The sequence below is a fragment of the Mastigoproctus giganteus genome, chromosome 11 (assembly GCF_048544385.1).
Source record: "Mastigoproctus giganteus isolate SK-2022 chromosome 11, ASM4854438v1, whole genome shotgun sequence".
Classification (NCBI taxonomy): Eukaryota; Metazoa; Arthropoda; class Arachnida; order Uropygi; family Thelyphonidae; genus Mastigoproctus; species Mastigoproctus giganteus.
In genome coordinates, this window is record NC_143585.1 from 25893629 (window position 1) to 25919161 (window position 25533).

At 35.0% G+C, this 25533-nt stretch overlaps 1 protein-coding gene across 1 annotated transcript in view; it reads left to right on the forward strand.

Moving 5' to 3' along the window:
* The window catches only part of LOC150077819 (uncharacterized), a 45643-nt gene that overhangs the window by 2012 nt on the left and 18098 nt on the right, over window positions 1-25533 (forward strand). Inside the window, exons 2-5 of the mRNA XM_090384372.1 lie at window positions 2874-2959; window positions 8058-8728; window positions 17292-17399; window positions 24758-24999. Coding sequence (XP_090240498.1) covers window positions 2889-2959; window positions 8058-8728; window positions 17292-17399; window positions 24758-24999 — 1092 coding nt within the window. The 5' untranslated portion in view covers window positions 2874-2888. The remainder of the gene's footprint in view (window positions 1-2873; window positions 2960-8057; window positions 8729-17291; window positions 17400-24757; window positions 25000-25533) is intronic.

Sequence of the window (25533 nt, forward strand, 5' to 3'; positions counted from 1 at the left end):
AAAAATGCCAAAACACTGCTAGAGCAGCTTATGAGATTCTCTCAGTTATATACAGAAATAAGGAAGTGATTGTGTAAGGCAATAGTAGGCTGCTTATAGGTCTTCTTGAAGCTTCATTTTGAGGATGTGAATCTGTTGAAATGGGTACAGAGAACAAGGTTAGTCAGGGACACAAAGGGATATTCTTACCATGAAAGACTTCAGCTTTGCAAATTGTACTGCTTGGAAAGTAGACACCTATGAGGAGACCTAAGTATTTAAGGCTATAAATGGATTGAGTAAACTATTTAGGGCCATCATAGCTGTGTAGTCCACTACAAGTGAATATGAATGTGAATTGACAGTGGTTCAAGCTCATGTTAACTGCTAAATAATGTTAATGATTGTATTCATTGTTGACATTACTAATTGTGAACATAGTGGTTGTGCTGGAGTATAAACAATGCGTATTATTTGGCCTTGTGTAGTCAAGAGTGGCCAAGCATGAGAGTGTACTAGCAAACACGGTTGAGTGGACTGTGGTTCAATCCTGCATGATTGCTGAATATGGTTAACAATTTTATTCATTAAAGTGGTTAAGTGAAACTTCTCTGACCTAGTGGTGGCACTGGAGTGGAAGTGAGCAGGCTGAATAAGTTTAAGGAAGGATTAGACAAATTATTAGAAGGGGCATGAAGTTGGTGTTTTTTTTTTTTTTTTTTTGCTGATGTATAAGTTTGCTTCCTCACATCATTTGTAATTACTGATATTAAAAGGATTGATTTTTTTGACCTTTTACCAGTAGCTTGCAATGTTTATTAATTTTATTTCTTTATTTATTGCAACAATAATAATAATATGTACAAAACACAGTTTGTTGCAACCTACCTGTCATTGCCAGGGATTTAATAATAATTGAAAATTTTGTCAAAAATTGCTATTAATTATGGCACCTATGTATGAAGCAAATATTATAAATGTGAAATAGTAGCAATCAATTGAATAAATAAATAAAAATTATTCATACTCCCTTTTTTTTTTTCAAGGTTTTAGGGACATTCACACTGATGAAAATTCTCCGTGATTTAAACAAAAAAAAAAAAAAAAAAAAAAAATGTTGCTTTTATGTGCCAATCTTTTATTATGATAATTTTCCCTTTTATGAATAGCTTGCATTATATATTACGGTCTGCATTAGTATTGTTACTTAGAAATGTCACTTGCAAATTGATGTTTGCAAAATTCATGGCTCACCATATAGTGAGCCATGAATTCCAGCTAATAATGTATGTAGCACACAACTTATCCAGCTGTTAACCTCTATCCTCTTTCACAGAATTATAAAATATGACAATCTCTGGCTTTTTTTTTTTAAGTCTCTTGTTGAAGCATAAATTTTTTTTTTTTTGGCTGATGCTACATAAGCTCATAATGCTTGCTCTCTTGCATCACATGCCACAATTACTATTACCATCTCAGAATAACAGTCTGGCCTTTTTTGGTAATGAAGACTACTAAACATATCACTGGGATGAGAAGCAATCTTTCATTGTTCAGTGAACTCTCCTTGGTCAGTTACAATAGAGTAGTATTAGCAATATTGTGTAGCCTGACAGGCCCTGCCAGTTTGTATAACAGCAACAATATAAGCAGCATATACAAGACTAAACGCACTATTGAGAGGTTACAAATAACATCTACCATTAATTACAAATCAGTGACTCGTGAGCAGTAAATATTTTTGTATATAGTCTGTCAGACTACATTATACCACTGCAGGGTTAAATGTGCTTTGAATAAACTTTATTTGAAATACAGTTTTGTTACAACTGCTCAGTTTGCATCTAAGAAAGAATTGCACTGTAGAGCTGTACTGAGCCATTGGACAATAATGCAACCATTGATAATTTCCACAGAAAAGGAAATAGACAAAGTAAAAGTACTTTGTCAGCCTCCACTTAGAACCACAGCAATAATTGCAGCACTAAGTGCTACAATGCAACTAACCCTTAGAAATCTACAAGAATATTGCCAATCGCTGCAAGTGTAAATTGGGTAAGTATCAGACAAATCCTGTATCAAGGTATTTTGTTGTTTCCATGTTAACTGTAACTTTTTCAGAACTGCAAATCCTACTGGTTATATTACTGCTATAACCTTGGAAAAATTCTAGATATAAATGTTATAATATCATTCCATATCCTGTGAGGCTTGTTTTGATTTGATTGGCTGAATCAACAGTAGAATTTGTGTATGTAGGTTAGAGAAAATCCTTAAATTATTTTAGAAAGACTAATAAATCCAAATTTTGTTACTGTGTTAAATTTGAAGAAGGTGGTAACACTGTGACATTGAAGCATTCCCCCCCCCCCCCACACAACTTTGCAGAAGTTTCTGTATGTGATTCTAACAAGGTGTAATGGATTTATTGGATCAAAAGTTTAGTGAAAGACTAATTCAAAAGAATGGTCTAATTCCCTCCACTACCTGCTAGGTCACCTAATTTGACCCTGCCCATTTATTTTCCTGGAGCTATTATAATGCTCGAAAGCAAACTAAACAATTCTGAACTAAAGGAAAGAATCTAATATGTAATCACCAGAATTAGCAACAAAACACTTGATGCTACAATAAACAGTTTCATGTTATACAGATACTGTTGTCCAGTTTCATGTGCAGGTTAATAGTGCACATTTCAAGTTGATTGATTTCCATAAATCATTTCAGTTCAATGACCAACGAATGATACTAAACTCCCTAGGTTGTGTTTTATTTTTGTGATTGATTTCTTATGTATCTTGTAAAATCGATTTGTAGTGTAATTGGTGTAGGTAGCCTACCCTGCATGAGATATAAACTGATTCCTGAATTTTGAACTCTTATGCTTAATTTAGAAACAAATAGAAAAAATGGAAGAAGATAGCTCTTTTAAGATGACCAAGTCAGTGGACGACAACTTGTGTTCAGCACAAAGTATAATGTAAGTATATTTTGATCTTTTCTTTAATGAAAAATATTTGTTTCATAACTAGTTGAATGTATATTTATAAATAGAGCACTTCTCACGTGTGGCTAGAAAATTCTGTTAATTGGGGTTTTTTTTTTTTTTTTTTTTTGTTTGGAGGTTCCTTGATGTAATGACTGCTTTTGTCATAGTGCACCAGTTTATATAGTACTAAATGTGATCTTTATTTTGTTTTTGTCTGTACAAGTGTGTTGTGTTGTTATAGACCAATTTGCATGTCATATGAGTGAAAAAAATCCAGAATAACTTGCAAGGAATTATACTCCCTTCCATATGAGATCAGCTAACCACATCCCTGAGTGATGAGGCCTTTAAGAAATCTTCATTGACAGGATTTGGTTCTAGATTTCTCCAAATGAGTAACAAGTGACAAACTCACTCTACCTGTCAGAAAACATTTAATTAATGCTACAGGAAAAAATTGGCATCAGTAATTAAAGTTTGAAAACTCTTCATAAAACAAATTTCTATGCAAGCATATGGACAGTGACATAATATAAAACAAACCAGATTGTAGGGTAAATTTCTGTAAATATCAAGTTTGGAAACATGAAAATTTTTAAATTAAAGTGGCAGCAATTCATAATTATAAATTTAGATGAATTCAGGAGGGAAATCTTCCTGTATGAAAGTGACTTAGTTTACAACTATTTTCTTTAATGCCTGCCACATCTATCATGTACTCTTGCTGTCCTCACTCACCTGTGTTTGGGTATTCTCCCACTGGTGGTCTCCGATTTCCTACTTGCCTGAGGGACCCCCTACTTTTGGTCCCCACATTTTCTCAATGCTTTCTCCCCCTCTTCCCAACTTCTTTTTCTGGGTCCTCCTTCCTAGGCAAGAGGGACTCACCCCAACAGGTTTTCCTCTACTAACATGACCTGGCTCCTTGTGCCATGGACAGGTGCTGGAATGCCCCTTCCTGGTGGGGAGCTTCCCAGTGGCCAGATGGACAACACAAACACTGTTCTCATGATACTTACACTACCTATACCCTTAATTTCCTAAATTTCCCTGCAGTGATGGCATCCCAAGTTGTAACAAAAATGATGACAGCACATGATAGTTGGTGGCTTGCTTTTTAATTTTGGCAAAAAATCTTGTTTTCTTGGAATTCTGCTTGGAGTATACCAGTATTTCATCTTTTCTTTATGTATTGCAATACTTATTTTATGTATTTTTTTATTAAAAAAATTAAATATTTAAAAAGAGTGGTTTTCATTTTCACACCTTTAATTTTCAAAAAAATTAATTCTGCTTAAAAGTAAAAAAGAGTGTTATAGACAAAATATAAATATGAAACTATTTCCAATTAAAAAAAAAAAAAAAGACTATTAATTGTACAAAATTTCAATTGTGTACACGTGTTTTGCTTATTATATGTACAAATAATTTTAAAAAAGTGAAAGAAATATATATATATATATATATATTAGATACTATTATTCACTTCCATTTTCAAATTTGGCACACTATGAAGTTTGAATATTGCACACATTGCTAACTCTTTATCCTGAGTGAATAGTCCCTTCCATATTTGTTATACGAAAATAAGAATGGACCTTTAAAAAACACTAGAAATTTATATGAGAACTGGTACGAAACTAATGCCTCCTAATTTTTTGCTTTCAAATGTGGCACCGTAGATCATTTCGCACGTCACTGAATGGTCACTAGAGGTCTCTAATTTCACCATAGTGTGTGGCGTTGTGATCGGTTTCATGAACACAGCACATGGATAGTTCAAATTGGTGGACGTTACAGATATATATATCAAGCAGAGTGGTAATTGAATTTCTTACCAAGAAAGAAATGATGCCTATCAAAATCTATATGCATCACAAAAATTTTTATGGTGACAGTACTGTAAATGTGAGTACAGTTAGAAGTTGGGTTAGACACTTTAAGACATAGTATATATCTGTCAGCGGTACCAGTGCTCCCCTCCCCTTCACAAAACCGCACAAAAGTGTCATTGTGAAGAAGCAAAAACTGTCAAGACCAGATAAGGGTATGAGTAGTGTAGGTATCGTGAGAACAGTGTTTGTGTTGTCCCTCTGGCCACTTAGTTACTGGGAGGCTCCCCACCAGGAAGGGGCATTCCAGCATCTGTCGGTGGCACGAGGAGCTGGGCCAGGTTAGTAGAGAAAAGCCTGTTGGGGTGAACCCCTCTTGCCTAGGAAGGAGGGAGAGCACCCAGGAAAAGAAGTTGGGAAGAGGGGAGAAAGTTGAGAAAAAGTGGGGACCACAAGTAGGGGGTCCCTCAGGCAAGTAGGAAATTAGAGGCCACTAGTGGGAGAACACCCAAAGACAGGTGAGTAAGGACAGCAAGAGTACATGATAGATGTGACAGAAACTGGAGTGAGTGCCAGAAGACAACAGAGGATGGCACCCCTGCCCTAAGAGAAGAGTGCAGGCACGAGGAGGGAGGGACCTGCATGGAGAAATCCCACATCACCACAGTGGTGTCAGCAAGAGATCCAACCCCGAAGGGTTACATGAAGTTGAGGTTCAGCAAATTTGGTCCAGTCTTCTCTCTCACCACACAGGCTGATGGCGCCTCCGTAGCCAGGTGGGAAGGAGCAGCAGTGCGTAGCACACACTTCTTGATTAGACCAGGGTTCGAGCCCATCACCACCAAATACAGAGGATGCGGAAAGGTCAGGGAATGACCACCACATATCCCGGAGCAGTATGGCCTTAGTTGCTAATGCTCCTAAAAACCAAATAACAACAACAACACAGGCTGATATCGTCTTCAGCAAGGCCAGGCTGTTTGAGATGGACTTTAATGGAGCTGTGACCAATCAACATAAAAGTCATTTCTTCCAGGTTTGGTGTAAACTAGGCCATGGTATGTTTGTTTAAGTGGCTGATGTCAGGAATGAAGAGTTTCTGGTCAAAATTGGTAAACTGACCAGAAACTTCTTGTCCAAAAAGTGATTGCCCTCTGTAAGGGTGGATATACTGGAAAAGTTAGTTTGAATGTTAAACCTCACTGCATGAAGGAGACCACAGTGGGTAATGTAGAGATCTAGAGGGAAATTGCTAGAGATCACCTGGAGAGCTGGAGTGGATGTGGTTCTGTAAGCTATGGTCATATATAAGAAGAGCCACTGGATTTAGTTGACTTTGTTTGCAGAGGTTATTCTGTATACCCTGTGAAACCAGATTGAAGCACCATAAGATGTTATTGGGAGGAAAACAGCACCATAAATGAGACTGAGGGTCCTCCCTTTGAGTCCCCAATCCTTGTGGGTGACCCTAGTAAGCATCTCTACATGCTTTCTTACTTTAGCTTTGATGTAGTTGTGGTATTTTGTTGTACTTTGATGTGGTATTTTGTTGTAATGCAGGATTTGAGGGATGCACTCTGAATGCAAATAACTGGAGGTCTATATATGTCCAGAGTTCCCTTGATGAGGAGCATCTTTGTTTTAGTGGTGATCAGCTTATGTTTGTTTTAGATGATCAGCTTACATATTTCTATCCAATGTGCAAGAGCAAACAGGACGTCATTTGCCCTCAACTCAAGGGCAGCCTGGGTGAGACCCTCAATGAGGATAACAAGATTGTCTGCATACGCAAACATGGAGGTAAGCTGGAAGGGGTTGCAGGGCCATTCATTCAGCACCATATTCCACACAGCAGGGTCTAAGATGGAACCTTGAGGGCAGCCTCTAGATGGGGACCTGGTTATGCTATAGAAGAGGGTGTTGATAGTGATTTTCCTGTCTGTGAAATAATTGATGAGACTATTGTAGATTTCAGGTAGGCAATCTGTTTGTGTTACCCATCTGATGACAAAGTAAGACACTTTAATGTGGGGAAAGTGACACTGTTGACAAGCTCTGAAATGGCCAACCAATGACATCAGTGACAACAGACAACAAGAGCCAGATCGATGCACTGATCAAAGAGGACCACCGCATCACAACATGCAAATTGTGGAATGCAGTAGGTGTAGGGAAGCTGCTGTGATAACCAACATAAAGGAACTAGGCTACAAGGTTTGCACCCAGTGGCTCCTGAAAATGCTGACACATGAGCACAAAGAAGCCCGGAAAGTCGTCTGTGTACGGAACTTCTCTAGCACTACTAGAGTAAAGGAGAGGTTTTTATTTCATGCACAGTCACAAGTGATGAAACTTGGGTTCACTATTATGACCCTGAAACAGTGAATGGAGTGGCACCATCAAAATTTATGGCGACAGTGTTTTGGGACAAAGATGGGATCTTGCTTGTGGACTCCTTGGAGCTGGCACCACAATCAACTCAGATCGATATGTGGAAACAATGAAAAAGTTCAAAGCTCACATCTGTAGAGTTCAGTTGGACAAAATGAAGAACCTTAATGAGGTTCTTCTTGTCCACGACAATGCACAACCCCACACCAGTGTGCACATGATGGTGGCCATTGAAAAACTGGGATGCTCTCTTCTTCCTCACTCCTCTCACAGCCAAGATCTTGCACCTTCCGACTATCATCTCTTCAGCCTGCTGAAGGATGCACTCCATGGGTTCCATGGAGTGCATCCTTTTGCAGATGACGACCAGCTAAAGCACAGTGGGCACAAAGCCCTGCAGAGCGAGAGTAAGGATTTTACAGGATTGGAATACAGCATCTGACTCAGATGATGAAAGTGCATAGAAAATTATGGTGACTTTGTGAAAAAATAACAGTATGTCTATTAATGATTGAGGATTAACTGATGTAAAAGGCATAGTTGTAGGAATTAAATTTTCTGAGGGAAGAAATAGGCGGGCATTACTTTTGTGCTGCTCATAATATACAAGTAATAGTTTCTGTTGATATAAGAGTAAATCTTATTAAAAATATGTACAAATTTCAGTCAGTATTCGTTGCTGTTTTTTTAACTTGATGTTCTTAATTTTTGGGTTTGTAAGGTGTTGAATAAAATAATAATGATATGTTATATTAATAAACAGTGGAATAAAAAGTTATGTTTGCAGTAAAAATTAATACAATATATACAAGTGTATATGCAGTTAAAGTTTATACAATTATATTTCATCTATAATTTATTTTCAGGAGGAATCAAAACAGCCATTCTGGTTCGTGCCATTTTTATGAGTCTTGCAAGATGGACAATAAATTAAAATCCTATTTGGAGACCTTGAAAACTGAAAAAACATCTAGAACACAGTCAAGGCATATTCCGTTTTGGGCATGGTATATAATTGCAAAATGTAATGGTATTCCTTTACACAGTAATGAAAAACCCATTCTGGGCACTATACTGCATGTCCTTGCTTTTGCATCTGCATTAATATATGCCGTGAGTCATACATGGTATGTTGCTTATGATATTATGTCTGCAGAAACAGAACAAGATATTCCTAATGGAACTGTAAGCGTATTTCTAGTGTACTCTTGGTGTGCCTTTGGATTTTATGCAAAATCTCTAAATGGACGTCTTTTTCAGCATCCACGTTTTTTAAAAGATATACGTATGCATGCCCGAACATTTTTCAAAATCAATGCAGCAGTTTTGATCTTTTTGTTGGGGCTTTTATTTATGATTGTTAATATTCTTGATGGCTTTTCTGTATACAAAGATGAAACTTGTGAAGTGCTTGAGCTGCATGTTGTGGTTTGCAAGACTCTTTTCATATCCAGAGTAATATTTTGCATATTCGCTCTTTTGTGGAATACCCTGGTGGCATTTGTGTTCATTTCCGTGTGCAGAACACATACTATTGGTGAGTATTATCCTAATATGTTTTTGATAAACTATATTAAAATAAAAATATTTTAACAAGATTTTAGAGTGTTTTGGCATTCATTGGTGTGACTTGACTGTTTTGTGGATCTAAGAGAATATTTGAATCACTGAAAGATTTGTCATTTTCTAAATAAATACAGTAGAATTTCATTATACAAAGTTCAAGGGATTTAAAATTTCAGGTTTTGTAATAATGAAGTTTGTAACAAAGAGACCTACCAAAAATGTCAATACGTTACCATTTTATTTGGCATGTCGCTTAACTTTAGGTTTTGTATTACAATCATAAGAATAATAGATTATTTAGATTTTTTTTTTAATTATGAGAGAAACCATAAGAAAAAAAATAATTTGAATGAAAATATACAAAGTGTGGCAATAAAGTTTCTGGACTGGTGCAATAAAAAGAATACAAAATGAAGGAGCTCAAAAATGGTTTACCACCTGATTGAATGCACTTATTTCACTGTTCTAAAAGTATTTGAAAAGAGTCAGCAAAGGTGTCCAAAAGATTATATTCATTTTGGCAGCAAAATGTTTCTTTATATCCTTAACATCCTGAAATCTCTTTTCTTTATGGGCAGTTTCACCTTGAGAAAAAGGAAGAAGTCTGCTGCACTAAACTGAAAGAGTAGGGTAGATGGTTGATCTGTATAGTGTAATGTTTCTTCAGAAATGTCTTCATAACAAATGCAGAATGGGTTGGAGCATTGCTGTGCAACAAGAACCATCTGCCTTTTTCTCAGAATTGTGGTCTCACCTGGGAAATGCACTTCAGTAGTCTTTGAAGCACCTGTATGTAAAATGCACCATTGATTCTCTCCCCTTCAGGTATATATTCCTTGTGAATTACACACCCTGTTTGTCAGAAAACATGATCAGCATCGTCTTGATCCTGGACTTCTATGAATGAAACTTTCTGGGCCGTGGTGATAATTTTAGAGTCCACTGCATACTCTGACGCTTTGTCTCCAGGTCGTACTGAAACACCCAACACTCATTTCCAGTGACAATGCAGTTGAAGAAATTAGGATTGTCTTGATAGGTCTGGATGAAGTCTTTGCATGAAGACACTCTTTGTTGCTTTTGCTCATTCATGAGACTGAGCAGCACAAATTTTGTATAGACCTTCCTTTTCCCTAAATCTTCATGCAGAATTTGACGAATCATCTCCTTATTCATATCCAACTCACCAGCCATCATTCTGAGGGTCAAGCGATAATCTCTTGCCACAATTTCCCAAACTTTTGTAACTCTGTCTTTATTTTTAGAGGTTGATGGACACTCACTTCTTGGAGCATCACGGACATCCTAACATCTGCTTTGAACCACTTATTCCATTCAAACACACTGTTCAACTTAATATTTCATCACTATAAACAATCTTTAACATTTCATTCATTTCTGTTGCAGATTTTCCCAGTTTAAAGCAAAATTTGATATTCATTCATTGCAAAATCATGACATGGAACATTAATGCTACTAACATAACTGGTTGTTACTTGCAACCTGTCACCTACTGGAGAATATCTCTGTACCACCATCTGTTGGAGGAAGTTTGAACTACAACATGCCATTTCGATTTATTTTCAAACTCGTTGAATATGACCATGACAGCACCAGTCTGGAAACTTTATTGCCGCACGTCATATAATTAGTATTCTATAAAAGCAGAATCAGAGTATTAATATTAAAAGAAGTATGGAAACCAGTTAACTCTTTGATAAATTCATCTGATTTAAGGAAAGATTCCAGTTTGATTTGCACAGGTTGCTTTAACTATAACATTATCAACTTAACATTATCAAATGCAACAGATACATTTGCCTTGAACATTATGGCAAGCCATCAACATTCATTAATATATTCAATGCATTTTGGGGACTGTTTTTAGAAGATAGTGCATATGCTTTTTAACTTTCACCTTCATAACTGGTAACAAAAATATTCTTGGTGATCAGCAGCTCTTCTGCTGTTAGCATTTCCATAATAGCAACATCATCTTCCTTAGCAAAGTCCTCAAATTCTCCTCCAACAACATCCGTGTGCTCCTTCAAAATCTCTCATTCCTATCATTAACTTGCTGAATCAAGTTTTTCAATGATATTCTGACCAAATTCACTCTTTGTGAAGCAGTTGAATATTATACTGCTTCACAAAGAGTGAATTATGAAGAATATTCAAAACATTTCATTTTGGCTACACATTGTTTCCTTCTACTTTGTGCCCTCTTCAGGTTATATGTAATGTCTTGATCAGATTGGTATATAAAATTGATGGTGGCATTGGGAGGTTTTGTTTTTCGGCTTAATTGGCTCATCAGAATGTTCTGTACAGTGATTTGGACTCATCGAACCATTATTTTTTACCTGAAGTGTTCTGCTGTCTACTCTTGGTAACCAAGACTGAAAACATTTGGCCACGAGCAAGAATAATCACTTGACAGTTCGTTAGCTACTTTTAAACCTCTTGGTTTGAAAAATTTCCACTTAAGTTACAATTAGGATTATATTAAGCTTTGATTAATCAGACAAAATAACATAATTTATTACTTATGGGATAACTGAATTTTACAATAAACGAATATTTATGTAGAATAATTTGTCCTTGAGCAGGGGAATGACATTCACTTCATCTGAATGAGAATTTTATATAAACAGGTATGTATTAACAAGCTTGTACTTTATTTTTAATACAACAGCAGCAGTAATAAACTCATAATTATATAATTCTTTGTGGTGGAACATAATTTTCGATATACATTTTCGGGCATAATATCAGAAACCTGTAGCATGATATTCTTTACTCATAAAGCATATCATACTATAGTTTTTCTTAATATATTTATTTTATTTCAAAATTAAACCTGAATGTTTTATTCTTTCTGATTTAACCTGTCAGCAAGATACAGTACGATAATTTAGTGTCAAACAACATTAACTTCAAAATCATTTTGTAGTTAATGTTTTTGTAATTAACCAAGGAAAAAGTCATTTGACATTTTCTTGTTTTACTAGAAATGTACTTGCAGCCCAAGCTAACTTGTAAAGCACTAGAGAGATACAGTTCTATGACATGATATGCATTGTTATTTGTGTAAAGTAAAACTAAAGTTATTTTTAAAAAAATGCAGTTTTTTAGTTAACATTGTTTGATACTAAATCCTCAAGTAAACCTCCTATTTTATGAACAGGGATGAGTCTGTTAAATAGAATTTTTTTTTCGCCCTGAGATGAGTTGTGTCCTGCATAATTAACAATGCAACAGTTACTCTGTGTATTAAAAACACTGAAATAAAGCTAAACATTAACTTTGACATTAAACATTAAATGGTTACATTGACTTTATTGGTTGCTATATAATGCATGCCTAGAAGAAGATAATTTTTCCATGATTGTATAGTAGTGCCTGGAAAAACTATTCAGAGATAAGAAAGCAAAATTGAGGTATGTTGAATCTTCAGTCAGATTTCGTAAAAACCCCTTAGCTGTGTTTTTTGCATGCCACAGTTTGTATTTTTTCACTATTTTTCTCACAGATGCAGGGAAAAAACACATCAAAGTATTATTTCTCTAACAGCTTTAATTTTGCGCAACACTCAAATGCAAATGCTTTTGAGTGCATTTGAGGGTTGCATCGTGATCCCCCCCCCAAGAAAACCTTTTACAGTTTTCTTAGGGATCATGATGCACTGTGAGGTTATAATATAGAAACAGGGTAGAGATGAGTATTTAACCATATAATAGTGAGTATATCTAAAGATGCTTGCTGGTAGTTGCTGTAACCCATGTTTCCAGTTCCCTTTCTCGTGAGCATACTCAGAATGTACTCTGATGCCAGTTGTAATTTTTTGTCTGTTAAATCCAAAGTCTTTTAAATCAAGGATTTACTGTAAGCATTTTTAGATGAACATTGTTCGATGTTCATCTAAACCATGTTTGAACCATGTTCAGTTAAAAGCATTTGAAACATGGCAGTTCTTATCAGGGTGAGAAAAATTAATGCTTCTTGAATAATGTTTCATCGTATCTTTATATATTGAAATATGTTTAGATGTTTGAGAATTACTCAATAAGGAAAAGCTGTATCAACACCAGATTTTCAGCTTATGTTCTGTTAGTCCCTGGCAAAATTTTAGGATTAGCTCTGATTCCATACCCCCCCCCCCCCGAGAGAAATCCATTTATAGTTTCTAATGTTTGGGCATTACTTGAGAAGGAAAAGAGAGATCGCCATCAGAATTTCTGCATGTGCTTTGATGATCTCTGGTAAGCTTTTAAGCCTAACTATGATTTCATAATCCACCACACCCTGGAAAAAATTTATGTATATAGATAAAATAAATGAAAATATGTTTAGGCATTACTTAAGGGGGAACATTCAGATTGCAAAGATCAGGCCTCACTTTAAAAGGAATGCTGAGAGGGAAACTCACATACCCTGTGTTCATTCTAGGTTGGCACTCTATTGGTGTTTTGGTTTATTAAAAAAAAAAACTTTAAATGGACATTGAAGTTAAAAATAGCCATTGAAGATGATTCTGTCAACAGCCGAAGAATTGTTTGAAGAAGGAATACTGTATATGGATTAGTAAAGAAATGGGACATGTCTAAATTGTAAAGATGACTATTAAAAAAAATTTTCTAAAATAATTTTTTTAAAAGCCTGAAATGTGTTTTAATTGAACAACCCTAATATCACTAATGAAAATGTAATTTCATTAATAATATTATATTAATTTTATTAATATAATAAACCCACCTTTGTATCGAGAAACATTATATTTCTCGATACAAAGGTGGGCAAGGTTAGTTAATGATGTTAATCAGGACATTCTGCTTCTAGAAGATTTTGATAAACTAGGCAGATGGTCAGAAAAATGGCAATGAGATAAATGGTTCAGCATTTTTTGAGCAGCAGTAATCCAGAACAACGTACTATTTGGGCATCACCAAACTCGAGGTGGTTGATAAGGAAAAGGGCCTACAAGTAATTGTACAGTCTGATATGAAGTTCTTTGAGCAGTGCAGACAGGATGCTAGAACAATTGATGGGGCTCTGTCAATGAGGCGCCTCCGTAGCCAGGTGGGAAGGAGCAGCAGTGCATAGCACACGCTTCTTGATTAGACCGGGGTTCGAGCCCGTCACCACCAAATACGGAGGATGCGTAAAGGTCAGGGAATGACCACCGCATATCCCGGAACAATATGGCCTTAGTTGCTAATGCTCCTAAAAACCAAATAACAAACAAACAACAAACATCTGTCAATGATATAGAGCAGGCCTGCCCAACCCAAATCGTTCTGCGTTCCACCTTGACAAACAACAGTTTTCTGCGGGCCGCACATAAAATAAAACAAACTTTTAAAATAAAAAATCATATGCCATAAAAATTTATTTTATTTATTCATTTTTATTATATATCTGCATCAATGAGATATTTGCTTTTCTTTGCGATCATTCAGTTTTTTTAATGAACTTCAGTATTGGGAATTGCACATCTTAATTGATTTTCCAGATTTTCTTCTGTTATTGAAGCTCGAGATTCAGTTTTAATAAATTTCATTTTTGAAAAGAAAGTTTCACAAGCGTATGTGGATCCAAAGGTGCTCACAATTTTTTTCTCAAAAAATCTTAATTTGGGTACTTTTTTGCTGTCACATATGTGTTGTAAAACTTGATTTTTGATGTCGTAGCGTGAATGTGTTTTAATTCATTATTGCACTGTAAATCAATTACTTCCATCTGCAGAGTTTCCGGTTTGAAGAAGGGAAGGAGTGGTGGGGATTCGGGGAAGTACAGCAGGTCTGGTATTATATTTCTCGTTATTTGTTATGCCTAGTGCAGCTAATGAATGATTTTCCACTGATGTAGTCAGTAGCATAAAAATCATCTGGCGGGCCGCAAAAAATAATGTAGTGGGCCACGGGTTGGCCAGGCCTGATATAGAGGAACTTTGCCAGCAGGGGCAAAGGAGTGATTATCCCATTGAATAAAGCAGTGGTTAGGCTACATCTGGAATATTACGTAGAAGCTGGAAATCTCATTTTAGGACGGAAGTAGACCTGTCGGAAAGGGGGCCGAGGAGAGCAACAAGCTTAGTTGGAGACATAAAAGGGCATTCTTACTGAGAAAGACTGGTGATTCTGTAAATTACAGCTTCTGGAAACTAGATATCTGTGTGGTGGTAATCTAATTGAAGTGTCCAAGGCCTTAAAAGGATTAAATAAACTAAATGCCGATAACATTTCTACCAATTTTGGATGATGCACAAAAATGGGTGATTGCAGAATAGATGTTCAGAAATTTTAATTCGTTGAGAGTGGTCATTGGAATAAACTTTCAACTGATATCATGGAATGGGTAGTTTTCATAATTTAAAGACGTGAAGGACAAATGAAGCTTTTTTTTTTTTTTTTTTTTTTTTAACTGATATGTAAGCTGTCCTTTCTTACGTCATTTTGCCAATACTAATAGAGGCAGAATGCCTGAAATCTGGCTGTTCAAAAACCAGACATTTCTGAGTTTGGAACACCCCCTCCCCCACTCCAATTAGTAATGTGTGAAACTTGTTCTCTGACTGTCTCTGTTGGATAGTGAACTAGTTCTAATATAAGTATGATCTAATATGATATACGAGTTGAAGTTAAAATATTATTTAACTTAAAGCTTCCAGATATTCATTCTGCCACTTGCTTCTCCACTGTGCATTCTGTGTTTTCTAGTTGGCAGACTTTCAGATTTTGTAAGTAAGCAAATGTTATGAAGTTACTGTAGGAAATCTGCTGACTGTGAAACAAAATGTGTCCGTTTGTACTTTCAGTGAATAGTGGGGAAGCAAGTTAAAGTTAACAAATTTATATCTAAGGCCAGTACAGTATTACTTTGGGGATAAGAAGGCTTTTTATTTGTAAATAAAGAAGGAACAAATATGTTCTCTTTGCAGCTTGAAGAGCAAGCAGCTCTTCAACTAATAACTCACAGTGAGGGAATTAACAAACACTCATTGCAACTTTACATTGACACTTAGAGAGGAAATTAAAAATACATTATGAGTAAATTAAATTTCATTACTCTGTATTTTCATACTGTGTTTAAAGCATTTATTTCATTACTCTATGTTTTCATACTACATTTAAGCTTATCCTTAACTGGATAAGTTGTGCTTGTCCAGTTAAGGATAAGAACAGCTTTTGGTCTTCTAACAGTGCTAACAGGCATTTGGCTACCTGCTTTTTGATAATTTCTTTCTATGTTAACTTTTATTCCTATATGTAGGATGTGTTGTCAGTAAAAAGATAGAAATGTGAAGCTTGTGGTTCAGAAGCATGGGCAGAACATTTTTTTTTTTTTTTTTTTTGACAAATTATAATCAGCAGCACCTGATTTTTTTTTTTTTTTTTTTTTTTTCATTTTTTTATGGAACATTGTTGGTAGTCCTCAAAATTTAATTGTTACCCAGGTTTCCCAATTATGGGCATCTCATTGCCAAATTTTAACCAACAGTCAAGGAGATAAAAGAATAAAGAATATTGCTGTTAACAAAGAAAACAATAAATTAATCAATCACTCTATTCACTGAGCAAGCTACTGATAAGTTTTCTCTTTACCTGTACACTCAGATTTTGACATTTAATATGACAATTCATGTTTGTTTAGATTTATTGTCTGAAATCTGGAAAAACCTAAAACTGACAATCACAAGTCCTAGTGTTGCTGGTTTTCAGATGTTCTATCTGTACTAGCTATTGTGACCTCGTGGGATAAGGAATGGAATGTTTTCTGAAGGACACTGCATATGCTCATGTAGCATTCATTACTCTCACATTATGGAAAGTATGGCCCACATTCTAATAATCAGGACTTGTTCTCATGTGACTGTCCCTTTTTTTTGGATCTTTGATGGAACATCATAAAGGGCAGACATTTTGTGCCATTCATGTGATGAGGAATGAGGCACACAATTGACTGTAGTTTTTTTTTTTTTTTTTGGTAGTTGTTGGTGCTTCGGCTTCTGTGGCCATAATGCACCTCCCAAAGTTTTTGCAGTACTTTGATCCAAGCCCGAGGCGGGATTCGAACCCGCGACCTTTGGGTTGCCAGGCAGGCACTTTACCCACCCGGCTAGCCCAGTCGGCATTGACTGTAGTGTCAGCTAACAGAATTGTTCAAGTCTAGCATCATGAAACTCTCACACTTTTGCCTGTTGAAAGGAGGGAACAGTGCTGACTGTAGTATATCCTAACAGTTTATTCTGTACATGAATGCTGGGGCCAAATTTTCAACTACCCTTCTATAAATTAATAACTTGGTATAACTATATAGTTACTAATGGTAAGAACCTGAGTTGGTTTTCATCAGCAACAAATTTAATATGCTTTTCATTTTAATTATGTAATTATTGAAATGATATTTATATAACCATTTAATGGTTATCAGTTAAACATTCATTGTAACTTGGGATTAAAAATTCTACCAAAATTCTATTAAAATTTTACCTTTCCTACCAGTTTTCTGTTATTCATTTTTATTGTTTATAGGACTTCGGCATTTTATTAGAGAAATTGAGTATGATGCAACATTGTGTGAATATCATTATGCTAATTTATACATGGATATACCAATGAGTCATGAAGATATCTGTCAAGGTAATGTTAATACAATTAAGCTAGTTTATAGGGAAAGGCTTTGAGTTTTGAGAAATATGCCAATAAAAGAATCGGCTAAAGTGTCTATAAATAAATATGAGACTTGCTTCCTTTATTAATCATAAGGCTTGGTGTGTTTGTAAAGGATGAAATTAAAAGAGACTTTGAATTCACTGAAAAAATGCACTCTTTTTTTCAGAAGGTTTGTCATTATTGAAAAAATGGAGCTGAAGCACATGAAAATTCAAGAGAACCAGTCTTCTCTGAAACATTGACTTGGTCTCAAATGTTAAAAATGAGAAGAAAGCTCCATTTAAAAGAAGTTTAGTTCTCATGATGCACTTTTGTAGTGCACAAATTTGGATATTTTTTATTGTTTAACTTCCATGTTTATGAAAATCTAAGGACATTAAACAACAGATTTTGCCAAACTATTCAGTGGCCAGTGCTAGTAACTTGTAGCTGGAGTTTAATTTTACTAAAATTTTTGCCAGGGATCTAGGAAGTGCCGTGGTGTGTAAATATTGACTGAATTCTGTCCTGGAGTAATTACTATTACTTGGTACATGGGGGGCGCCTTCGTAGCCAGGTGGGAAGGAGCAGCAGTGCGTAGCACACGCTTCTTGATTAGACCGGGGTTCGAGCCCGTCACCACCAAATGCGGAGGATGCGGAAAGGTCAGGGAATGACCACTGTATCTCCCGGAGCAATATGGCCTTAGTTGCTAATGCTCCTAAAAACCAAATAACAAACAAACTTGGTACATGAATTTTTTACACAAGACAGTACCTTAAAAAATGTTCAACTCTCAATCCTTATGGCATTATTAATTTAATTGTTTTTTATTCAAGTGAAATATTTCAGATTTGGTTCAGACTTAATATAAACTTATGAATTCCCAGTGGGTTGGTTGGTTGGTTTGATGTTTAATGGCACATCTCTCAATAGGCTTGGGAATTTCCATCCCCCTCAAAGAGATTTAGCATCCAGAAGAACACCTCTTAAACTCTACTTTTAAGTGTCTGGCTGTTTATCTGGTATGTGGATGACACGTTATGAATAACAAATCATCAAACCATTAATGACTTTCAGCATTTTAATTCAATCCACAGCAGACCAAAATATACATTAGAATTGGAATCCATCAGAAGTATTAATTTTTAAATCTTAATATTTTTAAAGAAAATGTCAGCTTAAGACATGCACCTACAGAAAAACACACAGTTCACACCATATATATTCATAATGAATCCATAATCACTATATTACAAGTTAAACATAGAAAATCCCCCACTGTTACAAGTTAAACATTGAAAATCCCCACATCTAAGTAGTTACCTTCACAGAATATCGAAACCATTTTTCTGCACCATAGTTTCATTAGCTGATCATATTAGCTTTGAGCACAAAGATTATCTTGTTCTTTCTTTTCAATAAACTGAGTTCTCAGTTTGCTAGTTAAAAAAATTCTTTCAGTTATGGCATTCAAGACACCAACAATATAGTCTGTTTGATTCAGTGTCAACACATGTTATGTTGGCAGTACCACCATATTTAGCAGTAGAGTGTGTTATCACCAATCAAGTTTCTGTACTAGTTACTCCAGGAAAGAACCGAGCCAACATGTACACCCCACATCCCATTTCCCTTTAATAGACTTGGTACAAATTGAAATTTGAAATTAAATTTAAATAATTTAAAATCTGGCTACAAGTTATTAACATACGAAGCACTGACCAATGATCGGTTCACTAGAAAGGTTTATTGTCTAATAACTTTAACATGTGGTTGCCTGTAGATGTGAAGCATTGGTTAAATGTTATGAGGGTTTCCTGGCACAAGGGCTACTCAGGCCATATGGCGCCTTTCGGGGTAATTGCAGTAACAGGTGGAATCAGTCACAAGCAGTCATCTTGAATGCAGAGGAATCAGTCACAAGCAGTCATACTTGAATCTCTTTTAGGAAATAAAAAAATTCAGAGACATTCACACTGTTGCCTATGATGTGATAGAGGTTATTGTAGAGGAAGCTGAATGCATAGAGCTTCGAGCATTGTTGAAAATGGCACATTCAGTAAGTATGTACTTTATTGGGAGCTGTGTTGAACAGTGTACATGCTCTGGAAAATCATTTCCTGTTATCAGAAATAGGCAAGTATGACCTATTCGAGTTCTCTTCTATAAGTCTACAGGGGCTGGAGGTCCAAAATTGTAGTTTAGGTTTGAGGTCACTAGAAAAATTCACTGTTGAATGTCTTTAACCTCTTGTTGCCTGTTCAGTTATATAGAGTTAAACCATATAAAATTTCATAAAATTTCCATATCTTTGCATTAGATAAGTTCATTGTGGGACTTAACCTACTCATTTTCGATATTTATACCGACTGATGATGTTTCACGAGTCCATCGTCTCTAGATTTCTTACATATTTCAATTTTTTTTTAATTTTTCAACAATGGTGAACCTTATAAAAAAAAGTGCACTTTTTCAGGGGATTCAAAGTTTCTTTTAATTTGATGCTGTTAGATCTGCTGTTTTAATTTCATTTTTTCCAAGACTTAACTCTTTTCTGACTGCTTATGGTTAAAAAAAGGAGTTGTCTCGTACATATGTATAGGTTTAGCTGATTCTTCTCTTGGTGATGTTAATAATATATACATGTGTATATATATATATATATATATTTTTTTTTTTTTTTTTTCATTATAATTAATTAAATAGATTGATATGGATTATAGAGTTATCTAAAAGATTGCAGTTTAAAACTGTACGTATAATAGACAGTGTGTGATGGAAAGAAAAATGTCAGATAAAAAATAAATTAAGTAAATTGAATAACTAAAAATTAAATAAGTTAAAAAACACATGACCATCTTTCAAAGCTTTTCTCATATGCAAGGCCAATGTCAATAAATATCTAAAATTTTGTTATGAATCAGTTAAATTATACTGACTTCAGCCAAAGTATAATATATTATTAACTTGGTAGCTAAATGTAATATACATATGCAGAGATATGTGCCATGTGTCTTAACTAGATATTTTGCTGCCTGAAGCAGCAAAATATCTAGTTAAGACATAGCACTTTCCACAGGTGGTATCCCAAGGCAGCCACTTCTTTGCTGGACCTATGCATATTTTTTCATCTAATAGGTCAAGTGCATATGTATTCATATAATAGGTGAGGATGGTTCAAATATGATTGAGAATTATTTTTATTAACAGCTTATTAAGAAACAGTGGTGACATCAGTTTTAGAAAAAAAAAAAAACAGCTATAGCACTGCAAGATAAATTTAATCAGTTCTGTTTTGCAGCACATTGTTACAAAATTTCTGTCAAACAAAAATCTGAGAAAAATTTTACCAGACTTAAAAGTTTAGTACGGTAACAAATGCTAGTGATTATTTTTATTTATTTATTCTTTAATGGCAGTGAAGTTTGTTGTTACTCATATCGGTGTAACATTTTTTGTCCTTAGAAGGATGATGAACCCAGAATAGCCAATGGGAGGGACCTTACTCCCTCCACTTGAGGTTAGATAATTTTAGCTCTGATTGAAGCAAACTTTAGAAATTAATGATGGTAATGAACCCAGACCTCCAAATGAGTGGCAGACAGTGATGTCGTGCTGACTAAGCTGCGACAGAGGGAAAGTAATGATGCAGTCTTCAGTGAAAGCTTTGCATCACTTGCCATTAATGTTATTGACGATTACTAGTTTGGTTATTGAAAGACAATATAAAGCTGGTAATACTGTCAAAGCTTATAGGTTAGAAAATCAAAGGCTTCTATTTTCACTAGGACAATGCCAAGCAGCACACAGCTATAGTGAATAATAGGAGGGTGCATCTAATTTTATTTGATTAACTTAGAAAACTGAAATTAAAATATTTACTCAATGTAATTATTTTGGCTTAATTATTTAATTTTTTATTAAATTTAATTTTTGGTTTAATTATTTTGAACCAATAAACTTGGTTCAAAATAATTAAATTTTTTTTTTGAATAAATTAATTTCCATTTATTATTAAGATGACCAAGACCAGTGGAGTTTATATATTCATTGTGACTACATACATATTGAATTATTGAGGGCAGCCAGATTTTTAGACCTTACTTGTGGCCATGTACCCTAACTACTGGATAATGACCAGTCCAATGAATGAATGAATAAATAAATAAAGCAGGAATACAAGTCTTAGATATATATTTTTTATAATTTTTATGCTTTGCAACAGTGACATCCTAAAATTTCTTCCCGTGGGTTAGGGTCACCCATTGGATGCTGTGAGCTAAGTAAATGTCCCAATTGCAGAAACATTGTATTTCTGTTGAAGGCATATTTTGTATCCACAGTCACCATCATCCAAATGTGATAAACCCAGTGGGTATACAGGCCAGTGTGTTAGTATGAAGCAGTCCTTCTGGACTATCAGTCTTCCATTCAATATTTAAATCCATGGTATCTTTTTTCCTGTTCAGTCTTTAGCTCTAGCCAGAGTAACTTCCTCTTTCTTCTAATGCTTGTTTAACATTTATCAATCCAGCTTCCTTTTGGTCTGCCTTTGGGCCTATTACCATTCATTTTTGCTTCAATATCTGCCTAGCTAATCTCCCTCACTCATCCTTTTTACATGCCCATGCCATTCTAGGTTTGCTTCACTTACCTTTGATTGGATGTGTTACTCCAAGGTTTTTCTGTTTTTCTTATTTGTAGTACAGTTTTGCATTTGCTGCTATCTGTCAGTTCTATTTATTTTTCTTAAAACTCTCATTTCTGAAAATGATAATAATTGGTTTAGCTGATTTCCAGCACTTTCCTGCTTTACTTATTTGTTGTTTATTTTCATGTATAATCTTCCATCTTCATTAAAAATTGTCTTTAGTTATACAGAGTTACTAATATTGTAATTTTTGTTTATTTAAGCTACTCTGTATTTTCCTTCGTCTTTCTGAAATCATAGCTATGTGAGGGGGTGAAGTATAGGCTTATCTGCATCATGGGAATTTTTTTTTTTTTTTCTTATTTTTTCTTGCTTGCTCTCTTGTTATGCAGGTAATGGCAGAAAAAAAAAAGATTAAATTAACCTCATTAGCTTATCTGCAATTAAAAAAATAAACTAATTTAATTTCTTCTGTCTTGAACATTGTCGGACACTCTACCTCAAACTACCTTGGGAGGCAACTTATTCCAGTGATCAGTAATGTGCTGCTTGAAGATGAACTTCATGAAGTATAATCTTCTGTTGCTTCCCAAAATTTTATATTTGTATTTCTGTGTTGTAGTTTCACTTGTCAATGCAAAAATACCTCTCTCATACTTTCTGCTTATCCCTTTAAGGACCTTAATTAACTGGTGCTTAATTTAAATTGGAAGACTCCAAATACAAGTGGTGAAGCATTAGGCAAAACTACTTAATTCTAAACTAGAGTTCAAAGCCCATTTAAACATATGCTATATAATCATTACCAACTCTGCCATTTATTTTTTTTTGTCAAACTTTCTTGATCCATATAAACTTTTAAACTGATAACATCACTGTTAAAAATGGAAGCATGATATCCTTTTTTATTTAAAAAAATTCTGAACTTCCAAAAAAAAAAAAAAAAAAAAAAAAAGTGGTATTTCTGGGCATATCACAGTTAATTAACTTCTAAACAGAAGATTGATAAGTTATGATGGTTGTTGCATATAAAACACATTAAAAGACCAGTCTACCTAAAAGTTTGACTAGAACTTTTTGCATCTGCATTATTCAGGTGGGGTGAGATAAAGGCTTATCCTGAATGTGCAGACATGGAAATTGTAATTATGGTTTTCATTTGAGTTATCTACAGATAAGGTATTTAAAGAGAAGGTATTTAAATCATACATGATTTAAATACCTTCTCTTTAAGCAGTTTATTTCAGAATTTTCTTGAGTGGGTGTAATGACAATAGCTAATCAGGAAATAGTAACGCTGTAGTTGTAATTCTCTTCATTATTGCGAAAGAAGTGAGTTGTCAGCATCAGAAAATTATTAACACAGAGGGAAAAAATAATATACGTAAACAACTATCCTCCAAAAAGTGTGCGGACACCTCCGTTTTCATATTTCGTTGGGCTTTCCTGGATAGGCCAGTTATTTAGACCAGTATTCAGATTGAGGAAGACATATGAGCTACATAAGTTAGTTGTACTTGTTGGCACATAGAACTTAGCTGACTGATTTTTAAGAGAGATAATTATCATTGGATGGTATGTATGTTGCTGGTTTGTCAATTTGTACAATTGCTGAGAACCTATATCATCTAAAGTTAACAATCTGTGATGGTATCATGAAATGGAAGTGTGATGGAACCACCACTGTCCAGCAGCATAAATGAAAACCATGGACACTCATTCATGTGACCCAAAGGTACTTGGAAGGGTGGTATGATAGTTTTGTCAGATATCCCTTCAAATCAGCAACCAGGAATTCAAAGCATCAACATAGGTTTAGTTCTGTACAAACACACTACTTATGGAACTGTACTACAGACTTGGTTTTTGTAGAGAGTGGTGACATATAAACCAAACATCACTGCCCACATCAGTAGTCTCTCGCCTTGTATGGCATAATCAATTCTATAATTGATATATAAAGAGCAGTGGAAATCAGTTATATGGAGTGACAAATCTCGCTACATCATTTTCTGATCAGCTGGGTAATGTAGGAGGATGCCTGCAGAATGTATGCTGCTGAAGTGCATTGTGTCAGCAGTGAATTTCAGAGGAGGATATGGCATTATGGTGTGAATTCTCTTTTTCATGGTATGGCATAGGACCTTTGGTGATTGTGTGGATAACAACGAATGCTGATGTCTACCTTAACATTTTAGATAATTCTGTGCTTCCTATGATGTGGCAGTATTTTGGTAGAGACCTGTTTGTTTCAACAGGATGATGCCTCATGCCATACCAGAAATGCAGTTCAAGAATGGTTCATGGACACGAATATATAAAAGTTGGAATGGACAGTGCAGAGTCCCGATTTGAACTCTGTTGAGCACCTATGGGGTGAACTGGAATGTTGGGTGAAAGCCAGACCAACATTTCTCTCCATCAGTAGCTCAGTTGGTCACTGTTCTGCAGGAGGAATGATAAACTGTATCTCCTGCAGTCTATCATTCATTGATGTAAAGCCTACCCAGGAGGACAGTGTGTCATAGTAGCCAGAGGAGGGGAAAGGAAGCACTCATTCTTTTAGCAGTACACAATGGGAAATTTAACAAAAATTGTTCTAATTCAGTGTAAATATACTCTTTTGTCTCTTTTGTTACTTAACGTGTTTAACACTTTGTCAGTAATTTATTTACAGAAACTATTTGGTTAGATGATGAACGTTCTCACGATGACGATGATGATGAAATGTTTAATACTGATGGAGAAAATACTGTTGTCCATCGTCAGTTTCTGAAAAGTAGGAAGAAAGAAATTCCCGAACAGAAGCAGAATAATGAAAGTCCTACAGGTAATCAAGAAATCAGCATTTTAATATCTCCAATAACAGAACGTGTAAAGCGAGAAAAAGAAGCACATTACAGGAATGATGTTAGCTGGAATTTTCTGGACAAGGTAAGTCTTTTTTATAATAGAGTGTTATCAAAAGTATTTCTGCAAAAATAGGAATGACTTGCTATGAATTTAAATATTACATCTTAAATTGTGTAGTAAGTGTTCCAACCAAAACCTAGCCTTGTCAATATAAAAAATAACTTTAGATGTTTTATTGCTTTTAAAATCTATATAATAGGAGTAAACTAACCCTAAAACAAAAAAAGTTGGAGTCTGAAAGAGTGCAATGAACTGTTTTGTATGTAGTTTTCTCCCATCACCCTTGTGTAAAGAGGGGATGCATCTAGATAACTGAAAGTTACCTAGGTGCATCAGTTTGTAATATAATATAATCTGTAATTTCTGTTCAGTGTGTAATTGAAACCTATTCAATGTTAATGATCTCTCATAGTCCAGAAGGCCATTTTCTGTTTGCATTTGTAAATTTGAAATGGAAGGAAAACAAAAAGTAACAAGAAAAATGAACATGTGGGACCAAAAGATGCATTTGTTTTAAAATATCTAAATACTGACTATAGTAGTTGAGGAACATTG